This window comes from Nothoprocta perdicaria, unplaced genomic scaffold (assembly GCF_003342845.1).
Source record: "Nothoprocta perdicaria isolate Ctin4 unplaced genomic scaffold, notPer1 scaffold_171, whole genome shotgun sequence".
NCBI lineage: Eukaryota > Metazoa > Chordata > Aves > Tinamiformes > Tinamidae > Nothoprocta > Nothoprocta perdicaria.
The window spans coordinates 769,808-791,901 of NW_020454883.1; the positions used below are offsets into that span (position 1 = coordinate 769,808).

The 22,094-nt window shown below is 44.4% G+C and overlaps 1 protein-coding gene across 1 annotated transcript in view; it reads left to right on the plus strand.

Annotated features, from left to right (window-relative positions):
• Window positions 1-9,722: 9,722 nt before the first annotated feature.
• The window catches only part of PDXK (pyridoxal kinase), a 37,685-nt gene continuing 25,313 nt past the window's right edge, over window positions 9,723-22,094 (plus strand). The window contains exon 1 of the mRNA XM_026036177.1: window positions 9,723-9,843. Coding sequence (XP_025891962.1) covers window positions 9,751-9,843 — 93 coding nt within the window. The 5' untranslated portion in view covers window positions 9,723-9,750. The remainder of the gene's footprint in view (window positions 9,844-22,094) is intronic.

The window sequence follows — 22,094 nt, forward strand, 5'->3', positions numbered from 1 at the left end:
ACAGTCTTTTATAATCTATCAAAGCTTTGTGACTTGGAAAGTATCAAATGCCTTTTTTTTGTCTTTTACTTTCTGTGCTCAATTTTAATTACAAGCCAAAAACGAAAACCCATGTGATATTTCATGTACATCCACAACAAATACGGCATCTAAACATTAGATTTAGTCCATTCAATAAACCATCTTATTCGTGGACGTTTGCATTTCGAGTAAAGCTGTGAATTTGAGGGGTGTAAATGGGAGAGGAGTGTCCCGGGACACCCTTGAAAGTCCGAAGAGCGTTGTTCTCGCGTGCTCTTGCTGCGCTTTTATTGCTATTGATCTGTTAGGTAATTAACCCAAACGGCTAACCCAGACCATGCGGCGGGATGCGCTTGTTCACGCACCCGGAGCTCCTGCCCTCTGAAACAGGAGCCCGAGGGGCCAGCGGCAGCGGAGAGGCCACGTGAGAGCCGAGGGGCAGCTCGGGGGCCCTCGTGCCTCTGTGGTTAACCCGGCACGCGGAGGTGCCGCGGCAGGAAAGGCCGTTCCGGAGCCTGTGGGAGACGGCTGCTCCCCGCAGCTCCCTGTGTGCCCCCTGGCATGAGGAATCACGGAAAATGAACCCTGTTCTTTGTCTCACAGACACAGAACTTGCACTAATGTGGGAAAACTTTTTTTCAGGCAAAAAATAGTGACCTGTCCACAGCGAAGGCGCTGGCAAAGCTTAAATGTGAATCCCTCAGGTGGCATTTAAAGAGATTTCTGTCAGAAAGGTAAGATCCTGTAAAGGTAGTCCAGTCGCTAGACTAAGGCTTGTTCAGGGATACCTCAGTTTCAGGGGGCACCATCTTTTGGTGGTGGTGAAGACCCTAGTGACAGAAGTAGCCTCCTACACTCTTAGTCTTTCGCACAGCGTCAGGTGCAACTCTTGGCCACGGCCCAAGGTACGGCCTACCCAGCGCAAGGGCCCTTGTGGGCAGCCCGGGAGGATGTCGGGCGCCGTGCGGCTCGTACCTCGTACGATCGACACGGCTCCGTGCAACGCATGCACATCCACAATGAACCCTGCAGGCCTCGCACCGGGGCCGGAGCCTCCACGGAGGCTGGAGTCGTGCGGCCTCACGCCGACATGCACGACGGCGCCTCCTTGGCTTGCGTTTCTGCCCACTGCTCCAGCCCAAGGGACTGAATACTTTGTCAAGAGCAACATAGTACCTCACAGAAAGAAGCTGAACTGTAAGTACTGTCTTCCCTGTGGCAAAATGTCTTAAAATAAAAGGAAGGAAAACAGAAAGAAAACCCATGGATTACAGAGCCCTGGCACAGGCTGCCCAGGGAGGCTGTGGAGTCTCCTTCTCCGGAGATCTTCCAAACCCGCCTGGATGCCGCCCTGTGCCCCGTGCTCTGGGTGTCCCTGCTGGAGCAGGGGGTTGGTCCAGAAGATCTCCAGAGGTCCCTTCCAACCTCAACCACTCTGTGATTCTGGGATTTTGTTACTTCGGTTTAAGACTACAACTGAGGTCATCACGTTTGTTAACATAATTCTGGTGCCTGTAAAATGTTTTAAGCATTTTTGATCACTCTGCTGCAGGCAGCATCTGTAACAGTTTCTTTCCAGATCAGAGCAACCTTAATGGGAATTTATATTGAGTGAAAAATTGCTTTTGAGGGAAGAGATTGGCATCTTTCAGGAGCTGGATGAATATTTTCCCTCATATCTATGAAACAGAAAGTCTTTGGAGATGCATATTCTCTACTATAGGGCTCAAACTCGAGCATTCTGCATGAATAAAAACATAGGCCAGGCTAAAAAATAATTTATTTAATCTGCAAAAATGTCACAACTTGTTGCATGTTCTACTTTTGTTGTAAGCAAAATCCAAGAGGAGGCGGCAAAAATATTTTAAGAACATTTTGTGCTGTGTTTAATATAACTATTTTGTTGTCACTTTCTGCTAGGCACTGGAGAGGAAAAATCCCTGCTTCTTAAAGAAACCTTATTTTGAAAGTTTAAAAAACTTCCCAACCCAGCCCCATTGACATGAATTTTACTTTGGAAGATGGATTGCTTTGGAGGAATGCACTTCTCAGCAAGGATGCAGCTCTCCTTGTTCTGTAGAGGTGGTCATGCTTCGCTCCTGGGAGGCAGCCCTTGTGGCAGAGAAAACGGCAGGAATGCCAAAGCGGTTGTTCAGGAAAGTCTTTCCCACACCAGAGGCGTTTTCATTTTTGGAATTTCACAGCATTTTGGCAGCAACATCGACAGAGAGCAGCCAACTTCAGCGCTGTAATAAAACAATCTCCAGGGGCTTCAGCATGAACTTTTCAGAGCACTTGACGCACGCGAAGCATGCACACAGTGTAATCATACAGCCCTTAGGCTGGGCTCTTCCCTGTGGGCGCTTCTTTTTCCTGTGTTGGACTTCCCTGATGGAAGTGAAGCCGTGGGTGCTTGGGGAGAGTTGCAGCCAGTTGTTTGGTCCTTGGTCTGACCTGCAGAGGCTGCTGACAGGGTGAAGGGCAGAGCGAAGGTCACACTCAGCACAAGTTTGCGTGCAAGGTCAGCAACAAAAAAGGAATTAAAGTGGAAGGGGAAAGGATTGAAAATAGTTTTCAAGATTTTCTTAATGCTAAAAAACACAAGACTTCTAAGGCCAATAAGAAGGCCTTTCCAATAAGGCCTTTCTGTCATTAATCCCTGTGGGAGGAAGAAGGGGATTCACAGATGAGGCCTGTGCTGATTCCAGATAAACTGTCTGTAGGGAGAGATGTGGAAAGCTCCCTATCTGTCCTGCTTTGGGACCCACTCAAGAATCCCGTAAGGCAAGAGACTAAGAAACTGGTACTTGCTTCTCTCTCCTGTAAAACTGGCCTGGACCCTGGCGCAGTCGCTTGCGCAGGGGCAGCAGGTCGCGTGTCCCTCATGTGCTTCAGAGCTCAGCGGAGGGACGCTGAGGCCTCAGAAGGATTCTTAATACAAGTGAAGAGAGTAAAGATTCAAAGGAAAGCCATCAAATCCTGGGCACGGGAATGTGTATCCGCCCAAGGGCTCGTATAGGGCTTGCCAATGGTACAAGGTTGCCGACCGGGCCTAGGCAGCCGAGGCCAGTGGTATTAGGATGCCCGGGATGGCGGTGCAGCCTGCGGCTGACRTGGGCACCAGGAGCAGAAAGCAGCACCCGCTCCTCTCCCGATCRTCTCAGGGAGCCTCTGCATCACTTCTGTGTCACAGAATCACAGAAGGTTGGTTAAGGTTGGAAGGGACCTCTAGAGATCATCTAGTCCATCTTGTCCCCCTGCTCCAGCAGGGACACCCAGAGCACGGGGCACAGGGCGGCATCCAGGTGGGTTTGGAAGATCTCCAGAGAAGAAGACTCCACAACCTTCCTGGGCAGCCTGTGCCAGGGCTCTGKCACCCTCACAGTGAAGAAGTTCCTCCTCGCATGGAGATGGAATTTCCCGTGTTGCAGTTTGCACCCATTGCCCCTTGTCCTGTCACTGGCCACCCCCTGAGAAGAGCTTGGCCCCTTCCTCCCTGCATTCCCCCTTCATGATCATGTTGATCAGGTCCCCTCTCAGCCTTCTCTTCTCCAAGCTAAATAGGCCCATCTTRCTCAGTCTTTCCTCATATGAGAGCTGCTCCAGTCCCTTAATCATCTTTGTTGCCCTCTGCTGGRCCCTCTCTAGAAGCAACACTGGGGAGCCCAGAACCGCACACAGATGTTGGGTTATCTCGTGCAGTTATGGAGGTGGTTATCCTGCTGAAAAATTCGGGACATCKGCTGGATGTTCCTCACTGTGGTGCTGGCCTTTTTTTGAAAGTTCTTTCTCCTTCCATCCCGGGATACTAAATCTAGGAAGATGAAAGATCCTCCCAGGAAATTACCCTGCGGGGAGCATCCTGCCCTYCCTCATTTGGGCAAGGGACTAAAGTTAAGTTCAAAACAGTGTTCTGTTTTCCAGCCCTCCCTTCTCCGAAGCCCAAGTCCGGGCCCTGCGGCTGGCACACCCGTGCACTGCCAGTGTTTGCCTGTGTTCATGCTGGTGGCCTGTGGTGCCTGGATTCTCGCTTTATATCTTTGCTAGCGCCGCAGCTTGGCTACCTGTTGAGATGTTGTTTGCTGGGAGGATCTTAAGCACTGTTATCTGAAATTTCAGGGAAAAAATAGTTGTTCATGTTACAAGAATGGAAGTTAAAGATGAATTGCCACTGCTTTTTTGCAACTTTGGCTATTTGCATGAATTTCAATTCTGAGAAAAAGGTAGTTTTTAATTTTTTTAATTTTTATTTTTTTTAATGTGTGTTTTTTGACAGATGCCCATAGGAGATAGGCCAACAATGCCTTTACTAGTCAGTGCTTCTAGCAAGTCCGGACTCAATCGGAAATTACTGATAGCTTCTGTTAAAAGTTTGATAGGAAATCCTAGTCCTAACGTCCTGCCAGTGTGTTTTTGTGCAAGGCAGGAAGACCACAGGAGACCTTCAGGGCTGARTAGGTTGGCATTCGCTGCCAGTCATGATGGACAAAGCTACAATACAGGGAAGAACTGACCCTTTGTAACACAGGGAGAAGCAGGAGCAAGTTAGAGAGGAGTTTCAAGCCTGGGAAGGAAAAGTAACATCTCTTGATTTCTGATATCTGTCCTCTATTAAGACTAATCTTGCTAATTAGTGAAATGATACTCTGCTAATGAGCGGAATTACAGTAACTGCGAACAAACTAAGTAGTTTTTTAAACTCAGAGTTTAAAGTAGAATGCCTTTTTGTTATTGCTGGAGTAAAAGAACAAACTGAAATTCCCCTTACGCAGGTAATGGGATTAAAAATAGCCGCGGTCTTAGCGCGCTTCCCACGCAGCGCCCGCAGCCCGAACCGGAGCGCCGCTCCGCGGCTCCACGCGCACATTCCCGCCGGGATCCGCCACACGCAGAGGCCACTTGGCCGAGCTCATGGCCCTGAGCCGGGGGGCTGCAGCAAGTGACTCGGGGCGCGAGAGGCCGGCGGGGACGGCGGGTGCAGAGCCCCACGAGCCTCGTGCTGCTGGGGGCCTCGTGCAGGCCGTGCACCCGCTGCGGCTCGGAGCTCGCGTCAGGCAATTCACAAGGTTAAATAACAGATGCTAGATGCTGAAGTGCCTGCAAATTCCACAAATTCATGTATTTACACACGTGTCCCTCGTGCTGCCGTGGTGCTGACCTGCTGCATGGCACTGTGTTGCCGCTCCCGTCCCGCTGTGCTTTGCCTGCGCGAGCAGCGTCCTGCCCTGGTGCTGGACATGTCCTGGTGGTTGGCAGCAGAGCCCCGCTGCCTCTTCAGCCGTGGCGGATTACTGCACAAGGACCAAAGAAAAGCAGCAACTGAGGTTTAACTCCCACCACTGAGTTCCCTTTTCCCCACGTTTGGTGGTAGATGATGAGCAGAGCAGGGCTGTAACGCGAATGCGTAAGCGTGAGTGCTGGGGAGCAGACTGCAGGCTGATACGAAGCACCCGGGAGCAGGAGCGTGCAGATTGGTGCCAGCCCAAGGCTTTCTGCTCCCTTTTCATTAACATCYACTATTTCTGTTACAGTTTTGATATTTGCTGATGCTGTTAAATGGTCAYGGGAACAAGGGTGCATAGACAAGGACACCCACAAAATATTTGCGTGCCATTGCTGGGAAGGGTAGCGGTGTAAGGGGTGTTGCAGCCTCAAACTTGGCAGCAAAATGTTGAGGAGGACTCTAGGTGTGAGGGAGGTGAGGCTGGGGCTCAAGAATCCCACTGCGTCCAGCACGGAGCTGTGCTCCACTTGGGCTGGGGAGAGTGTCTGCAAGGGAATTTGTCATCCTCGCCCATCTGTCACCGCGACAGCCGCTCTCCGCGCCTTATTCATAGCAGCTGTTCCCTTTGCTCCAGTAAAATAGYTGGATTGCAAGACTGGGTCTGACATTTGGAGGCTGATGATACACTGAGTGGTCTCCCTCGGGCCCCATTGGAAAAGCCTTTTTTTTTCCCCAAAGTGTTCAGAATAAAATATGGACCTTCTACAAGTCAGTGGTATAGAGCAGATTTGAACCAGAGCTGGAAGGGGGTGGATAGACCATTGAGAGTCTTTTGATTATGATCTCTTAATATTTAATGTGCTCTTTCTTGTTAATATGGCTACAAAGCCAGGTTACTCTGGGACATGGGAAGGAGGGTCTGGGTCTTCATCCTGCAAACAAAASTTGAAAGTTGCCAGAGAAAGGAGCACTCAGCAGTTCCCTTGACTGGATGTGGAACAGAATATTAGGCCATTTTCATTATTTACTGCCTATTTTGGGGACTGGTTCTCTCATCTTTGAAGGAAATGGAAGCATCTCTGACTGTAATCCATCATAGACTGTATGCCAGATGAGTGTTATAATCACTAGTGCAGTCAACGGGGCTTTAAGCCCAGCCCTCTTCCTGCAGGCTGTGTTTTACTGAAGCTAATGGCAGCCCAACCCTRCTAGCTGCCTGTTTTGTTTTATTCCAGGTTGCTGAGAAATAGCAACAATTGGTGCTCTTTTTTTTTTCTATTGAAGCCAGCAGCCCCAGCAGAAATTTTCAAATAGCCATCCTGATTCCTYCACGTCAAACATGTTAAATAGTAAGATGCAGGTTCAATGATCTACTTTCTTTTCCTAAGAAAATTCTCCACCATTACAGACAAATCGTAACAAAGCTAATAATTTTAATACAGGTCAAGTGAAAATTTGATCCAAAACAAGAATAACCATCACCTCATAAGTCAAATGCTGCAAATACTTTTTTATTGTTGTCGTTGCTGTTACAGTCACAAATTGTGTGGCATTTTGCAATGTATCTTAGCAAGCATCAAACTAGCTAGAAAAAAAACTGTCATAAAGACAGACGATCTCCTGATTGGGGAAGGCAGAATTACAGTTTGTGCTGGTCAATTCAGCTGCTTACAAGACTTGTTTRGGCAAGGACAGGCTATCGATATGACTTTTAAGAAAACTTGACCTTTATCTCCTGTGGAAGCATGTGATGATTTGAAGAATCCTGAGACAAGTGACAAAATCTGTAGCGATGAAGACGCCCTCYCTGTGCATCTCTATCAAGCCTGAGTGCTCCGTGTTCCCAGCAGGTCGGTGTCTTTTTTTGCTGGACTTGTATAGCAAGTCAGGAAGGCAGGAGACTTGAGATGGTAGTTGCAAGAGACCTGCAGAGATACAGGGAGTCTGCCCTCCTCTTCCAACCCCAATTAAATATGTCCTCTATATGCATAAAAGACGTTTGTTCCGCTAGTTGTTTAAGAACAAAGGAGCCAAAGATGGAAACTCAGCCATCTTGTTCCTCCATTACAGACATGTTCCCCTTCTCTTTGTACCTGTCTTATGTATCTGTAGGCTGCTAGCCAGGTTTTGCTTTCATTGAAGAAACCATTTCCTCCTAAGCTGTATGTCTGGAGCCTTGGATCATTCTTATGGCCCCTTGAATCGGTCTTATCATGAAATGCAGCTCCCCAAGCTTGCCAATACTCCCTCAGAAGCCCCAGCAGTGCTGAGTGTGCTGGAGGGATTGCCTCGTATGTCTTGCACACTGTATTTTTGCTTGTGAAGTCCCAAAGGTCCTCACCTCTGCTGCAATACAGGGACATTGCTGACTCCTGTTAAGCTTGTTACTCATAGGAATTTCACAATTTCTTCATGCATCAGGAGCTGGAAATCCAACGGGAAGCAGCACAGACGTAGGAAGGAAGCAACTTGGGCAACAAACGGCCTGTGAAGATGTTTGTCCTGTGTGCCCAGGAGCAAATCCAGAGGGCAGGAAAAGAGGTGTGTCTCCTTGGTCCGTTGTCCTGTGTACTGCCCYAGGTCACGCACAGGGCCGAGTGCTTGCTGCTGGGGTCACAGGCTTGGAGAAGACAACTGAGGGAGATGTGAGAAGCATTTAGGGAAGGTAGGACCTTTAAAAGAGGAACAAGGAACATGCATGGAAGCAGTGATGGACACTTGCTGTACCTGTATCTTGGAAGCAAGAAATGACACCTGCTGAACAAGTTCTTCAAACCCAGAAGCAGAGTCAGTGACAGGGCCAGGAGCTCGAGCAGGCTTCATCCTACTGGAGTCTAGGTTATGGTGTAAGACCCTGAAGTGTTAGCAATACTGCACTTCTTTTTCCCTGTGGTATATGCAACCCCTCTAAGATKGATCAATATTTCAGACATTCATCTAACAGCTAATTCCTCCTAAGGTATGGGTAGCCTGGGCAAAGAAGTAAAAGAAAAATATTAACCAGATGATAGATTTTGTACAGATTATTTTGCATTGTGTTGTCAAACACTAAGGAATTATAAACTAGAAACTATTGCTCATGAGGCCAACCTGAAGCAAGTTCTAAGTTGTACGACTGGAGTGACCACATGAAAAAAGAGAACATTTTGCTCTCTCATTTTCCAACAGAGTATTTATGAGGAGGAAAATATTCTTTCATATTACTGAAAAACAATCAGGTTATTTAAACTGTCAATTTAAAGCTATACGCTAAGAAGGACCAGAGGCTTCAGGCATCATTTCTTGCTGAGAAACAATCTTTGACTGACCCGTGCTGGTCAATAATGACAAATGGCCAGAGGAAGCCGTGTTATGAAGTCCTGTCTCGATGTATTGTAGCATTTGCCAGCAAAAACATCTTCCTTTACTCTTTGTCAGYGCTCTGGAGGGTGTTTATGTCAATACTACATAACTGCGCCTGCTTTGAAGGCTCCCCGGGAGTGCTGTGTTCTGTCAGAGCCTCCACGGATCCTGTGTGGATGCCCGCGGTGCCAGCGGCTCCGCAGCCTGTGCTGGATATCTGGGCAGTGAAGTGCTGGAGGGCAGATGGGGGTGTGGAGAAGTGTCCATAGCCCATGTYAGTCCCGTGGCACTAACAGGGAGTTAGCAGGTAACATGAGGGGGCTGAAGGCTGGCATTTTGGCACACTCCGAGGTGCTGGCGGCACAYGTGGGGCACGGCAGTGCTCTGTGGGGACAGGAGAGGGACACACACGGCTGCTGTGAGATGTGAGGCTGTGGGGCGGGCGGGTGCGGGACTCCCCGGCGGAGGGCAGCGGGTGCAGGAGGAGGTGCAAGGCCTGGCAGGTGGGTGAGAGGCAGCGAGTGGCAGTGCGTGCAAGGTGAACAACATGGCGATGGTGCCGGCAGCACCACGGGGCACCTGCGCTGCAGGAGGAGACACCCTGCAGGCAGTAACTCCATAGGTGCCAGTGAGTCACACTCTACTGCTTTGGAAAAGGAAAAAAAAAGGAAAAAAAAAAAAAAAAGGAAAAGGCAGCTGCCAGCAGTGGGTGTTCAGGCACGGCGTGCTGCGAGGCGGCTGAGGGCGGCGCAGCGAGCGCGCCTCACCGTCCCCGGCAGCCGCGGGGCTCGGCAGCTGCCGTCCCCTCAGCCGGCAAGGGCGATCGCGGCAGGTCGGCCGTTGCGGCCGTTAACGGCCGCGGGCCGCTGATGTCAGCAGCGCGCGGCGTTTAGGTGCCCGCGCCGATCGCCTGACTCCAGCGGGGCCCGCGGGGGGGCGCGCGCCCGGCCCCGCTCCCCGCCTCCCTGCGCGCCCGCCGCCCGCGCGGCGTGACCGGCGGCGAGAGCGAGCGCGTGACGGCGCCCAACGGCCGCCCAACGGCCGCCCAACGGCCGCCCCCGTCGCCTCCTTCTGCTTGCCGCGCCGCGCAGAGGCGCCGCCGCCAGCAGCCTCGTCCCGGGCGGGCGGGCGGCGCGGGAGCAGCCGCCGCCGCAGCGGCCGCCATGGAGCCGGAGCGCGAGTGCCGGGTGCTCTCCATCCAGAGCCACGTCGTGCGCGGCTACGTGGGCAACAAGGCGGCCACCTTCCCGCTGCAGGTGAGCGCCGCCGCCGCCCCTGCGGCCCGCGCAGGCTGCCCGGGGGTATCGGGGGTTGGCCGGGCGCTGGGCGTTCCCCGCGGGTACCGCTAGCGTGGTCCCTTCGGGACAGCCGCTTGGGGCTGTGGTGCAGCGCGGAGGCTAAATTGGTACTAATTATAATAATAGCAAGAGCCGCTTCTCACCGCCGGTGGTGTGGCGCCTGGCGGGCGCTGGGAGCTGTCGCTGCACGGAGCGAGGCGAGTGGGCACAACCCAGCACCCCGCGTGGAGGCCACCGCCGGCCCCGGGAGCTCGGCCTCCACCGCTCCTCCAGCCGTGCCCCTTGGCGGGGAGCAGGCCTGGGGCACGCGTGCGTGACCGACCTCCCCTGTCCTTGCCTGTGGCGGGACTTGGTGCCTCTCCTCGCTCCGGGCAGGGAGACAGCAGCAGGGTCCAAGGGCCGCGGGGTGGCTGCGGGACGCCGTGCCAGGGCAAGCGGCTGGCATGTCCCCGGGCTGGGCCATGTAATCGGATCCTGGCCCCTACGGCTGTCCTGTGCCGAGCCGAGGGCTGCTCGCCACGGTCCCGTGTGCTTTGAGGCGACCTTGGGTACCCCTCATTTCTTGTCTCTCGCAAGTGCCTTTGTGATAAAGGGGCTCACTGAGGGCCTGGCCCTGAAGAGGTATTTGCTTCTCGACAGGAGCGTGGCTGAACTAGGCTCACCCTCCAGGAGGTTCATTGCCAGAGCAGTGTGTTGTCACACGCGTTATCTCCGTGTGTGTTTAGCAATGGGTAGCATCCCTTCGCTAGACACAAGAGATGGGATAGGTGATAAATAGATTTATGTGTCTAAGAACAGTCTTGCAACCAGCTACAAAGCACAACCTTTATCATCATCCACTCATGATGAAATCAGGTCTCTTCAGAATCAGCCTATAATCAAAGACGATGTACATATGAAATCTGTGTATGGCAGTAACATCTCAGAATGTGGAAACACAGGTCTGAAAGACTGTCATGATCTGYAGGCCGACTCGTCTTGCTTTCCAAGCGATACAAGCTTGCCTTGCAGCCTTTCATACTCGAGCTACCTTATGCAATGATATCTAAAATGTGCCTCTCCTCTGTCAAGCTATTTTTGTGAYAGCTGTAGCCCTTATTCTAGAAATCTCCAGCCTCTTAAGCTCATGCCTTCGTGTTAATTACAGGTTAAAGGTTCGCTTTACTGTTTCGAAACTCAATCCTGTGGTGGCTGATGACAGTCTGCATAGGACTTGGTGAATTAATTCTCTAAAGTACTTTTAGTTCCTTGGCAATTATGACATTGTAAAATGCTTCAGTTCTTCAAGAAGTGCCTGTTGGTGTGGTAGCTCTGTTCTGTTTGGAAGCTGCAAAACTTTCACTGATTGAAATTCCTCAGGGAGCAGTACAGCAGTAAGTCACTGGGATGGGGAAGAAGGGAACAGCTATCGCTAGGTGATTTTTACATAGACAATGAAATTGTGCTGGTTTGTTGGAAGGCTACTTAAAATGATTCTGGTGGAACATCAGAAATAGCACTGATATCAAGTGAAGTTCTCCCCCTTTTTAAATGTATATATGTATATATATTTTAAGTAAGGAAAGGAATTATAAACCTCATGCCAATCTAGAGGATGGGTACCAATCCTCTGCCATATTTATGCCTGTTCTCGCTCTCCTTRTTACCTCCGTGTTCTAAACCAGTGATGGTGAAATGAGGCTTCGTTCTCAGCTCATTTGTCCTAAGCTTGCCCAACAAGGTATCYTTAGATATGGGTAGAGGACTTAGGAGGCTGTCTTCTGGAAGGCCGAAATCCTGGCAGAACAATTCAGAAATCTAAGTTTGGACAGCAGCATCCAAATGAAAAACAGACTTAGTTTCAACTGGATCTTATAGTCTTCTGCAAAAAGGGCAGTTGTATTTGAATGGTTTGATCTTTGATAAAAGTCTGTGAAATTATCATCTATGAAAAATAGCCATTTTAGAAATGCATACAATAGAGAAGAACTCTTTTGTGTCTTTTCTTAATCAGTTGTCTCTGCCTTGTCAGGCTTCCATTACACTAAAAATTAAACTATTTGAGAAGATTTATTGGAAGACTTTTTCTGTGAATTATGGAAATTGTATCTCCGGACTTCGAAATAATGGAAGTGATATAGCTGCATGAAAAATGTTAGAGCCCTTTTTACTATTTCARTGCTAAGTTAGTTAATTTGGAAGCTCAAAGCACATAAAGAAATGGGCCTTAGAAGAAGCTTTTCCAGACTAAAAAACTGACAGGACATCAGTCCTCAGCTGTGCTTTGAATTGTTTATGTCACAATTTAAAATATTTTTGTATTCCATAGTGTTACTGCCTCTAAATGTTCTTAAGGGTCTCTTTTTTTTATGATCACAAGTTATTTCATAATAACTTAGTTATTATGGACTCTTAGTTTGGAAGGAGCTAAGGAAGTAGTTTAGGATTGACCAGCATTTAATTGAGAACGAGTGGGTATGCATTAACTGGATGCATGAACCTAGAGGTTTGATACTGTCTGCCAGATAAATAGCTTGRAAATGCCAAGGGATGTTTGCGCAACCTGAGTAAGGGTTGTCATAGTTTTCTTATAAAAATGCATATGTCCACCATATCATTCATCATTACTTTTAACACGTATTCTTCCTTCAGGAATCTCTTATCATTAATTTTCAATAGCATTTTAAGCTATCTATCTTGCTGACCTGATCTACTGCTGAATGATAGGTAGCTTAGGGAGAATGTGGCAATAAAGGAAAAGGTGGCAAGTCCAGGCCTGTAGCCCTCCTCAAACCTCGGGGTGCATACCCAGGGTGAGTTTCCGCATTTCTTTTCTGCTTAATCCTGACCATCAGTAGACAGCTGAGTTTATTACTAGTATCTGCATAATAAAAATGTCTGCCCTGAAGTATAGGACACAACTATAAAAACTTCTACCAACACATTAATTTTGAAATACATTTTTATTTCTTTTGGTTAGTTGCTTGGTTCCTTCTTTTTTGGTTTTTTTTTTTTTTTTTTCCCCTCTTGACTAGAAAGAGCTATCTGCTCAAGGGGTAGTAAAGACAAGAGATTCGCAGTATTCTTGGACTTGATGTCTTCAGTGATTATTTTTTTCAGGGAAAAAAGAAGCAGTAGATCTGCATTTTTAGTTCTTTCTTAATTGTAAAAGAGATGGGAGAACAGCTTTTGACCACCACAAGTGGAATTTTTTGTGGTATTCAAGGATAGTCTTAAACTACATTGTTCAGTCACAGGTGTATATATATTTATATATGTGTATACATATATATTTTTATATGCTGAGACCAAAACCATCATAAAACTTCTTCTAATGATCATCTGTTGTAGTTAGCAAAAAGGGCGCAGGCTTGTTGTTGCTTTCTGTCTTTTTTTTTTTTTTTGATCAGTGTAGTTAGATGTAGTAAGTATTCTTACAGATACAGAGAGCAACAATCTTTTAAGGTAATAGTTTGTTCTGTTCTTCAAAAGATAACCTCTGTTGCATTGATTATTTGAGTCAGAAGGGATGAATCAATCAGAAGTCTTTACACAATAACACTAAAAATGAAAAGAAGGACTTGCTGGCTAACCCTTAGTTTCATTATAGTTTCATTACAGATGAAAGGCTGGGGAAAGAAAAGCCCTATCCTTTAAACAAAAAATAAATGCAGAGTTAGTGTATCTTCTGTTTGTAATATCCAAAGATTGCTGTAAAGTAAAGGAGGAGAAAAAGAAATTGTGGCTGTAGATTTTGGGTTAGGAAGATGCTTGCAGAAACATTGCTCCTTATCTTGGGTATTGTTTTTGTATGCAAGACAAGGAAGTGAAAGATGAAATAAAAAATAACAAAACCCAGCCTTCTGGGAAGGTTCATTTGTGGTTATGTAAGCAARATTTTATTGACATGTCAATGGCAGTATGTTTCATTGTGAAAGTCTAGTGAATGCAGGTGTGCAGAATAAGGCCCCGAAAGAAACCTGTAACCTGAAAGGTCCTAGAAAGGTTACTTCTTGTCAGAGTCTTGATTTCTGTTAAAAGGATTTGACAGGTTCTTGTCAAGATCAACCCACTTATAAACAGTGACCTTTGACCCTCCGCAAGCTTTTAGGTACCGTAAAAAATTTGATCAACTTTGGAGAAGACTGTAAGCGATGGGCGTTTGATCAGTATGGTAAGAAAGAAGGAAAAGAAAAGGACACGACTGAGCGAGGGCAAGAACTGCAGTGGAAGTCCTGAAAAAAGAGGGAATGGGGTGATGTGAGGCGGAAGAAGGGCAGGGAGTGGAACAAAGGTGGAAAAAAGACGACTTACTGAATTAGATCCACCTCCACACTGAAGTTGCTGTGTTGACTGATTACATGTGCCCCAGCAGAAATCTGGCCAGTTCATCATGTTGTGGCTTGGCAGCAGTGGCCTAACCTGTCAGAGCAATAACGTATTGCTGAACTGAAATTTGGCGGAACTGGGCTTCATTCAAGATATGTATTTGTAGATGCTAATTCATCTGTGACTCCTCCAAGCTTCAGTTCCCTTAACATCTGATAGAATTATGAACAGAGCAGGGGAGAGAACTGTGATACTCAAACCTATTATGTTTAATAATAATTAATTATTAGTGGTACTTTTTAAACAAAAGGGCAACGGCAAAGAAACCCTCGCTTCCACATCTGTCCTTCTTTGTAAATTATGAGCTTATCAACAAGTTTGCGCTGAAGAAATGCATCCATGATGGTTAGAAAAATCATAGAAATGACCATAGAAAAATCACAGAAGTGATCATAGAAATGCACCCATGGTGATTTGACTTTGCTGTCTAGGGAGTGCAAAGCGCCCCTTGCCAGGGGAATGCAGGGGAGAGAATTGGGATTAGAGTGCACCGAGAAATGGTAGGATCTTCCCTGCTGCAGGGTGAAAGCTCTYGGGCTACTCTCTGATCTGTAGAGGCAGCTGTTTCCAAAAGCAGAGAGAAATGATTTTCCTGAGCACTGGGATCTCTTCAATCTGATCACAGTTGTTTCCTTTTTCCCACTTACATTTTACTTCTCAGGAAAGGATGTAGGAACTATAGAGAAATCTGTAGCAAGGGCAAYGTAGTCATTTGCAGTATTAATTTGAAGGGAGTATCATGGCTGCCTTGAAGAAGAGTATTCTTCACTTCATAGATCATCATATTGAAATTTGAAATTGCAAAAAARAGAAAAAAGAAAAGAAAGTGTTTTTGAGCTACATAATAAAAATATCGAAATAACACCATTTTATTTTTGTTCCTTACCTTGTCAGATTGTTTGCTATTAAAGCCAGAAAGCCAGGTAATGTTGCTTTGATATTGCCCTTAAAAGTTATCTACTTGATCTGCTAGTTTCTGAACACTGGCTGATTAGTTTTCTTCCTAAATCTTGTGTATATTCACAGTTTCTATGCACTGTTTCCCAACTTCTGGAAAGAATGAAGAAAAAGAATAGGCTATAGCAGAAAAAAAATGTTTTCTAAATTCTCAAAGCTTGCCATTTTTTGTGATATAATGTGCCAGTTTATGGTGGTATACTTAGCAAAGTTAGGCCTAAACATAATTAATTAAAAATTATAATACTGATTTTCCAATTTTGTTTATATAYTTCAGAATATGTCTATGCTTTATGCATTTTTTGATGAGTGCTACCAGGCATACTTAGGTTGAAGTGAAAGATTTCTTCAGGCCATCCGATTCTTTGCTGTGGCTACTCTCACTTTTCTGACTCAGAAAAAAATCCCTTTTGTATAGGTCGTAGGCAATGTGCTGCCTGTGGAAACCGTCAGACATTATGATCAGCTAACAAGTTTTTAAAACAATAGTCAAACATTAGAAGTTAGGCTAGCAGGGATGTATTTCCTGTACTGTATTAATTCCTCAGTATTCCTAGATATGAACTAACACGAACTGAGAGCTGTGCTGTGCCTCATTCCTTTTGGAGTTTGGTGATGACAGTGGCTTTAAGCTTGAACCGCCAGTGCGTGGAGGTGATTCCTGTTCTTGCTGGAGTTAGTAGAAGTAGCATTGGACCTCTGCTCATTGATCCAACAGCAAATAAATACAAGGCAGCCTAGCACAGTTCACAGTTGAGAGGTTTTTTATTGTCACCTGTCTTCTAGAGTATAGGTTTGTGATTTGCTGGCTTCAGGAGTGAAGCTCTTGCCTTCTCAGTGCAAGATGCTTCTTCCACCTGCGCTATTTTGCTATTCACTTCAGTTGTTCAAGGAGAAATGTTTTGTAAGGCTCTGGTCATCCAGGTTATAAATAACTTGACAAAGAAAGAAATGCCAGCAGTCAGTTTTCTGATCTGGCTCATTGCACAGTCCCACTTATTTTGGCAGAACTGAAGCACTGGAGAAAGAACAAGGCCCAAGCTCCTACACCTGGCAGCGACTTGAATATTTTTTAAAGTACACGTTTACTTTTTACTTTTAAAGTACACTGCTWTCTGTGAAGAATTGGTGAGACTTCTCACTGTTCCCTAGAACCTTTCCATTTTCCCATCAGTGACCTTGGTGGGATATTTACTACCATGGTGGCTCTTTCAGAAGGTTATTTTCTGTTACGTTTTTTTTATGAGCATGTCTTACCTTGAAACGTAATATCTAAAGCTGTGGTAGGAAAGTGGAGTTCATCTGAAATCTTTACCCAAGAAGGCTAAATAGATGAAATAAATCTCTTTTAGGGTAACTTTACCTTGGATGTGCATAAGATAATTACCAGGACCATTCTACTAGTAGATGAGCAGATAGAGAGCAAAATCTGAGCAATGAGATTTAAAAAAATAAAAACCAAAGGAACATAATGCAATTAAACCCTTTTGTTCTCACTCTCAAAAATTGAATTTCAGTCACCTGTGTTTAGGATAGCTTTTTTTTTTTCTCTTTCTTCTGTATGATCTGATACTCTGTAATAGCCTGCAGATTATATCCAGACTTTGTCCAGCCCTTGAACAGATTCCTCCTATGTATGCTTGCCTCTCCTAGTCTGTGTGTCTAAGCTTATTTGTGCTTACTTGTACTCATTCCAGTTTGCAAGAATTTTGTGTGACAGATACTCTGTGTTTGTGAAATTACATCCAAGTGTAGTAGGAGGCAACATGAAAATGATTAATCTGAAAATTTAAACTGAACCTGAAGATTTACAAATCAAAATCAAATCAAAAGAATATGCAGACTGCTCCTTTTTCTGAAATCAGTATCAAAAGTCACTGTTGCTTAATGGGAAATAGACTCTTGGGATGCGGGAAAAATGTATTTTTTGTGCAAAAGGCAGTCAGATACCCAAAGCAACACCTTATTCCTCTTTTTATTATGGTTGTCCTTTGATGGGAAGAATGAAAGAGGAAACAGAGGCTGATTATTTCCTGTCATTACCTTAGTCTTCTAGATCCATGTTTTGCAAATTTACCATCTGATTCCACCTTAGATGGGTAGTACAACCTCCTGCTCAGARGATGGTGAACAGAGCAGCCACACTACAGATCTCCCCACTCTGTGGTCAGGCTGATCCTGAGCTGAACTGGTGCAATACGTTGTGGGAAACCAATGTCTGTGTGAATCTCGAAGGCACAGGAAGTTTGATTGTTTAAATAACTTATGAAAAAAATGGTTGATGTTGTGTAACACGGAGGGACTTTGTTAGTGTTGAACAAAGTCGCTTAGAGGGGGGTAGATGGTTTTCTGTCTACAGTATTCAATGCAATATATTGCATTAAATGATGTTAGCAGTATGTTCCAATCTTGGTGTCAGGATAGGAGGTGAAGCAGAGTTTTCTTGTGGTATTTCTTCTGAAGCTTTATTGTGTCTCTGAGATTCATTTGTAGAATTGTCTTTGAAACAGTATTATCCTTCTGGATTTGACCTGTTTGTGTTTCAGATATGTATGTCTGTTGTGAGTATTTTCAGAAGAAAGCAAGGATAAACTATTTGAGAACAAATTCCATGCATTCTTAGGCTGTTTGAGTCTTTTCTCTTTGGGCAGTCATGTTACAGCTGGATCTGCCCATCTGTGAGTTCTTAGCGTGTACCTATTTTGCCCAAGCCCTTTGATTAAAAAAAAAAAAAAAATCAGAGCCTGCTCTGGTAGAGGATAGCGGTGTTTGTTTTCTGCCCTGGTCTTTAGTATGTCTTCTGTGGTGTCCAAAGCTCAAGGCAGTTTATAAATCCTGAAAGTTCATTTGCCTTTGATAGATGGAACATTTGGGTTGACAGCTATGGCCATATCCAGTCTGAAGACTGAAGTTACTTACCTGTTTCTATATATTCTGCTGCACATTTCTATTCTGACCTGGTAAAATTGTGCTCAWTAGCTTCATATCGCATTAATTTTCTCCCTTTTTATTTCCTTCAAAGTATTTACTGTTCTTTAAGGTATTTGTGTATAGCTTTTGGTTGTAGTTACTGGCAAGCACAGAAGCTGTTTGTTACAGGGTAAAATGTCTTTGGCCAAGGATTAATTACTAACTAGTTTGCCAATAAGCAATTGTTTGGTAATAAGCTTATGTTACAAGGCTTATTTTTATTTATCCAGCTACCTAGAGCTCACAAGGCTGAACAGAGAAGCCCAAAACAATATCATGGGGTCAAGTTGACTGCATATCTTGATGATCTTAGCAGTAAAACCAGTTAGGCTTTTCCTGATGTTGCAGTATTTATAGAAGAGCTATGTTTTGTGTACTTGAACATCTTTGAAAATATTGTGGGTATTGTTTCTTTGATTTTTTTTTTCTTTTCTTTCTAGAAAGTTGATAGGAACAAATTTTAATTGCACTGAGAGATAGACTTTTATGRTTAAAATGCAATATGAACATAACCCAATATGAACCAAACCAGTTGGTTGTGCTGTTTTGGGATTTTTATGTGAACAGTCATCTTTGGTACCATCAGATATATTTTATTTCAGCAGCACAGAATAACTGAGGTAGGAGGGGACCTCTGGAGATGGTCTAGTCCAGTCCCCCAGCTTAGAGAAGGATCATTTGCAGGTTGCTCAGAAACTCGCCTAGTTAGTTTTTGAGCATCTCCAGTAATGGAGAATTCACAATCTTTCAGGACAACTTGCTCCAATGTTTTAACTTGCTCCAGTGTTTTAGCATCCTTAAAGCATAAAGGCTTTTTACTGTATTGGAATGGAAGTTCTGTAATTTGATCTGTGCCGTGACCTCTTGTCCTTTCAGTGGACACCACTGACAAGAGTCTGTCTCTATATTCTTTGCTGCCTTCCATCTGATATGTACTCAAATGTCACGTATGGAACCTCCATAGCAAGGARGATAATCCATCTGCCTGATGTCTTGGCTTTTGAGGGTATCTTAAAAGAGCTAAGAAGAGTTCTAGCTTCCTGGGCTAACTTTATCAACTATACCATGAAAGCCGAGATTAGGAAAGATAGTGTTTCTTACAGAACTGGAAGGATCCGTGATTACCATTAATGGCTGCTTGTGCTTTAGATTTCTCTTCTTTGTCAGAACAGGAGACTGTGAAATAACTGATGAAATAACTTAGTATTTTTTCTTTTCCTCAAGGTCATACATGCATGTTGTGTCTGTTCTGTAACTATTTCAAGCCCCAGAGCTGGAAGTGGCATCCCTCCAGACTGGTGAATCACCAACAATATCTCCCGCATCCCTGTTTCTAAACTAGTTCGTGTGTTGTTTTTTTGTTTTGTTTTGTTTTGTTTTTTTAATTTTTTTTTCTTAACACAGTCTTAATGAGTTTTCTGTGCAGTACTTTGTCAAACACGGTATTAAATGCATCTGTATTATTACCTACAAAGCTGTCATTATCTGCTTGGTTTATTATAAAATACTTGGTATATTGTATTATCTGCTATAGTTTATTAAAAGCCCAGGAAGAGAAAAAGAGACAAGCTTGGTCAGCTGCAGTTTTGAGTTCACTGCATCAGCCCATGACAGCAGTTATGCCAGGATGTGTCCTTTCTCCAGGTGACTTTTCTCAAATGGAATTTGTGTTCTGATTTTCCACATCCAGTGTAATGTACAATTTATTCAATTTGCTATCAGATGGAAGGAGGTAGCAGTGAAGTGAAAGAGCTGGCACACAGTAGGTGAGAGGTACCAATAGCAACAGGAAAAATCCTTTCCCTTTATCTACTCCAAATTAATTTGATTTTAGAAAATTAGATTTAAAAATATATTTAAAGTCTAAGGGACAAAAATGGAGAAATGATGTTCACTGAAATGACAGTCGTGACTATTGCTGGAACCATGGTGGTGGCTGTGTGAGATCAAGTCCAAAATGTAGTGCACATCAGTCCATAGATGTAAATTACTTAAAATGCAATAAATACTTGGAGAGTTTCATGGCCTGGTACAAGAACTTTCCTACTGGAAAGTATTGCTACCCCTGCTTGCCAAAATCTGTGTTCATGTGTGTGTTTGAGCATGTGGTGTCTTCTATTTCACAGCCTATTAACATTGTGACATTCATGAATTTTGTTTAAGCTCCATTTCAGTTTGTCAAAAAAATTGGAAGGAATTGATTTTTTTTTTTTTTTTTTTGGTTAATGTGATTTTTAGCGTTTGTCTTTATAATGCTTTTGTAGACACATATAAGTCCTACTGGCTTTAATTTTGGACATTATAATGTGCTCTGATAACAGCAATTTGGAGACTTAACACAAGATTTCTTGAAGATACTTCACAAATTCAATCTGTTTAAGATTGTGTAAATCCATTTGTTTATGTATGCCTTTATGCTATAAAAGTTTGTCCTTTAAGTGTTGCATCTGTCAGCGTTAAAATTGCTTTAAAAAGGTAATTTCCCAGTTGATATAAGACCTACCATATGTGCATCCTTTCAACAGCAATAAAGCCAACTGTGATCCACATGTGGCTCGTGAGGTCCTGTGGAAGGAAATACGATATGATCATATAGTGGGATACTATAAGCCTTTGGTTGGCTTGATGTTGCTATGATGTACACTCAAGTAAAGACTCTCTGGTGTTAATCAGATAGGTCTCTGCAATCCTGAACTTGGCAACAGCTCGACTTGCTGTACATGCATCTTGGCTCATATAGACACGTGGCTGGTGTTTTTGAGATGTTTTCACCTTGCGTGAGGTGCCAGACACGTTCTATTAATATACCTGCTCTATTTTTTTGTCTTTCTTTGACCAAGATCCATAAATGTATTAAAGAAATACGGCAATAAGTTGGAATTTTCAGTCAGACTCTAACCATATTTGTGGAGTCAGAGAAACAAGAATGTGGCTAGACGATTGATAACTTTCTGTGAGTTTGTTGATTAAAATTCATAGTCATAGTTAAGATATTAATGTGGAGATTAAATTCACATTTTTTCTTTTTCGTTATTCTCCCTCTCATGTGTTCCTGATTCTTGGCCCACAGTACTGCATCCTGATTTTAATATCTAACCTTAAAATGAAATGGCTTAGAGGCAGCAACTCAGTGCCCAGATAGGGTAGTATGTCCATATCATGTTGCAGAACAGAAAATATTATTAATGGAATTTCTTTCTAGTAGAGCAATATCATTGTTGTCAGATATTGTCCAAATGAAATAGGAACATAAATGTTCTAGTTAAATTAGTCTACTGATCACTTAATAGCAAAGGACATAGTATCTTTACTGACAAAGCTCATGTAGCTAATAGTATAAACAGACTGTACCATTGKTTTTTACCTTTCTAATCAGAAACTTTAGGAAGGGAAGCAGACACTGATGTCCTAGTAATTTTATGCATGGGGCTTTACAGYAAGTAAAGCCGAGCTTTTCATATGGAGCAGAACTACAGAACCAGAGAGTGGGCAAGTTAAAAGGGGCATTGGGAGGTCTGCAGGCCAAGCTCCCACTCCCAGCAGGGTCACTAGCGAGTGACTTTGCTCTGCTGGGTCTTGGAAAAACTCCAGAGGTTCCCAGCACCTTTGTCAGGCTCCTGTAAACTTCTCTCTCAAGATGCACATATAGTGCATTTGAAGTAGTTTGCCCTACTTGTTTGTAATATTTAGCACCTAAGAAAGCAGGCAAACTTTATTCAGTTCATATTATAAGTTTATGCAATTCAAATGACAGTTTTACCTCATATACTGTAGAGATTTAACATGTTTCTCTTTTTTTGTTGCAAACTGAATAAAGAGCAAGAAAGGAAGAAGTTTCAAAATTTTATAATATTCAAGAAGTGAGTGGTACTTCTAAAAATTCTTTCCTTGCAGAGGGAGTGTAAAACTGCAAA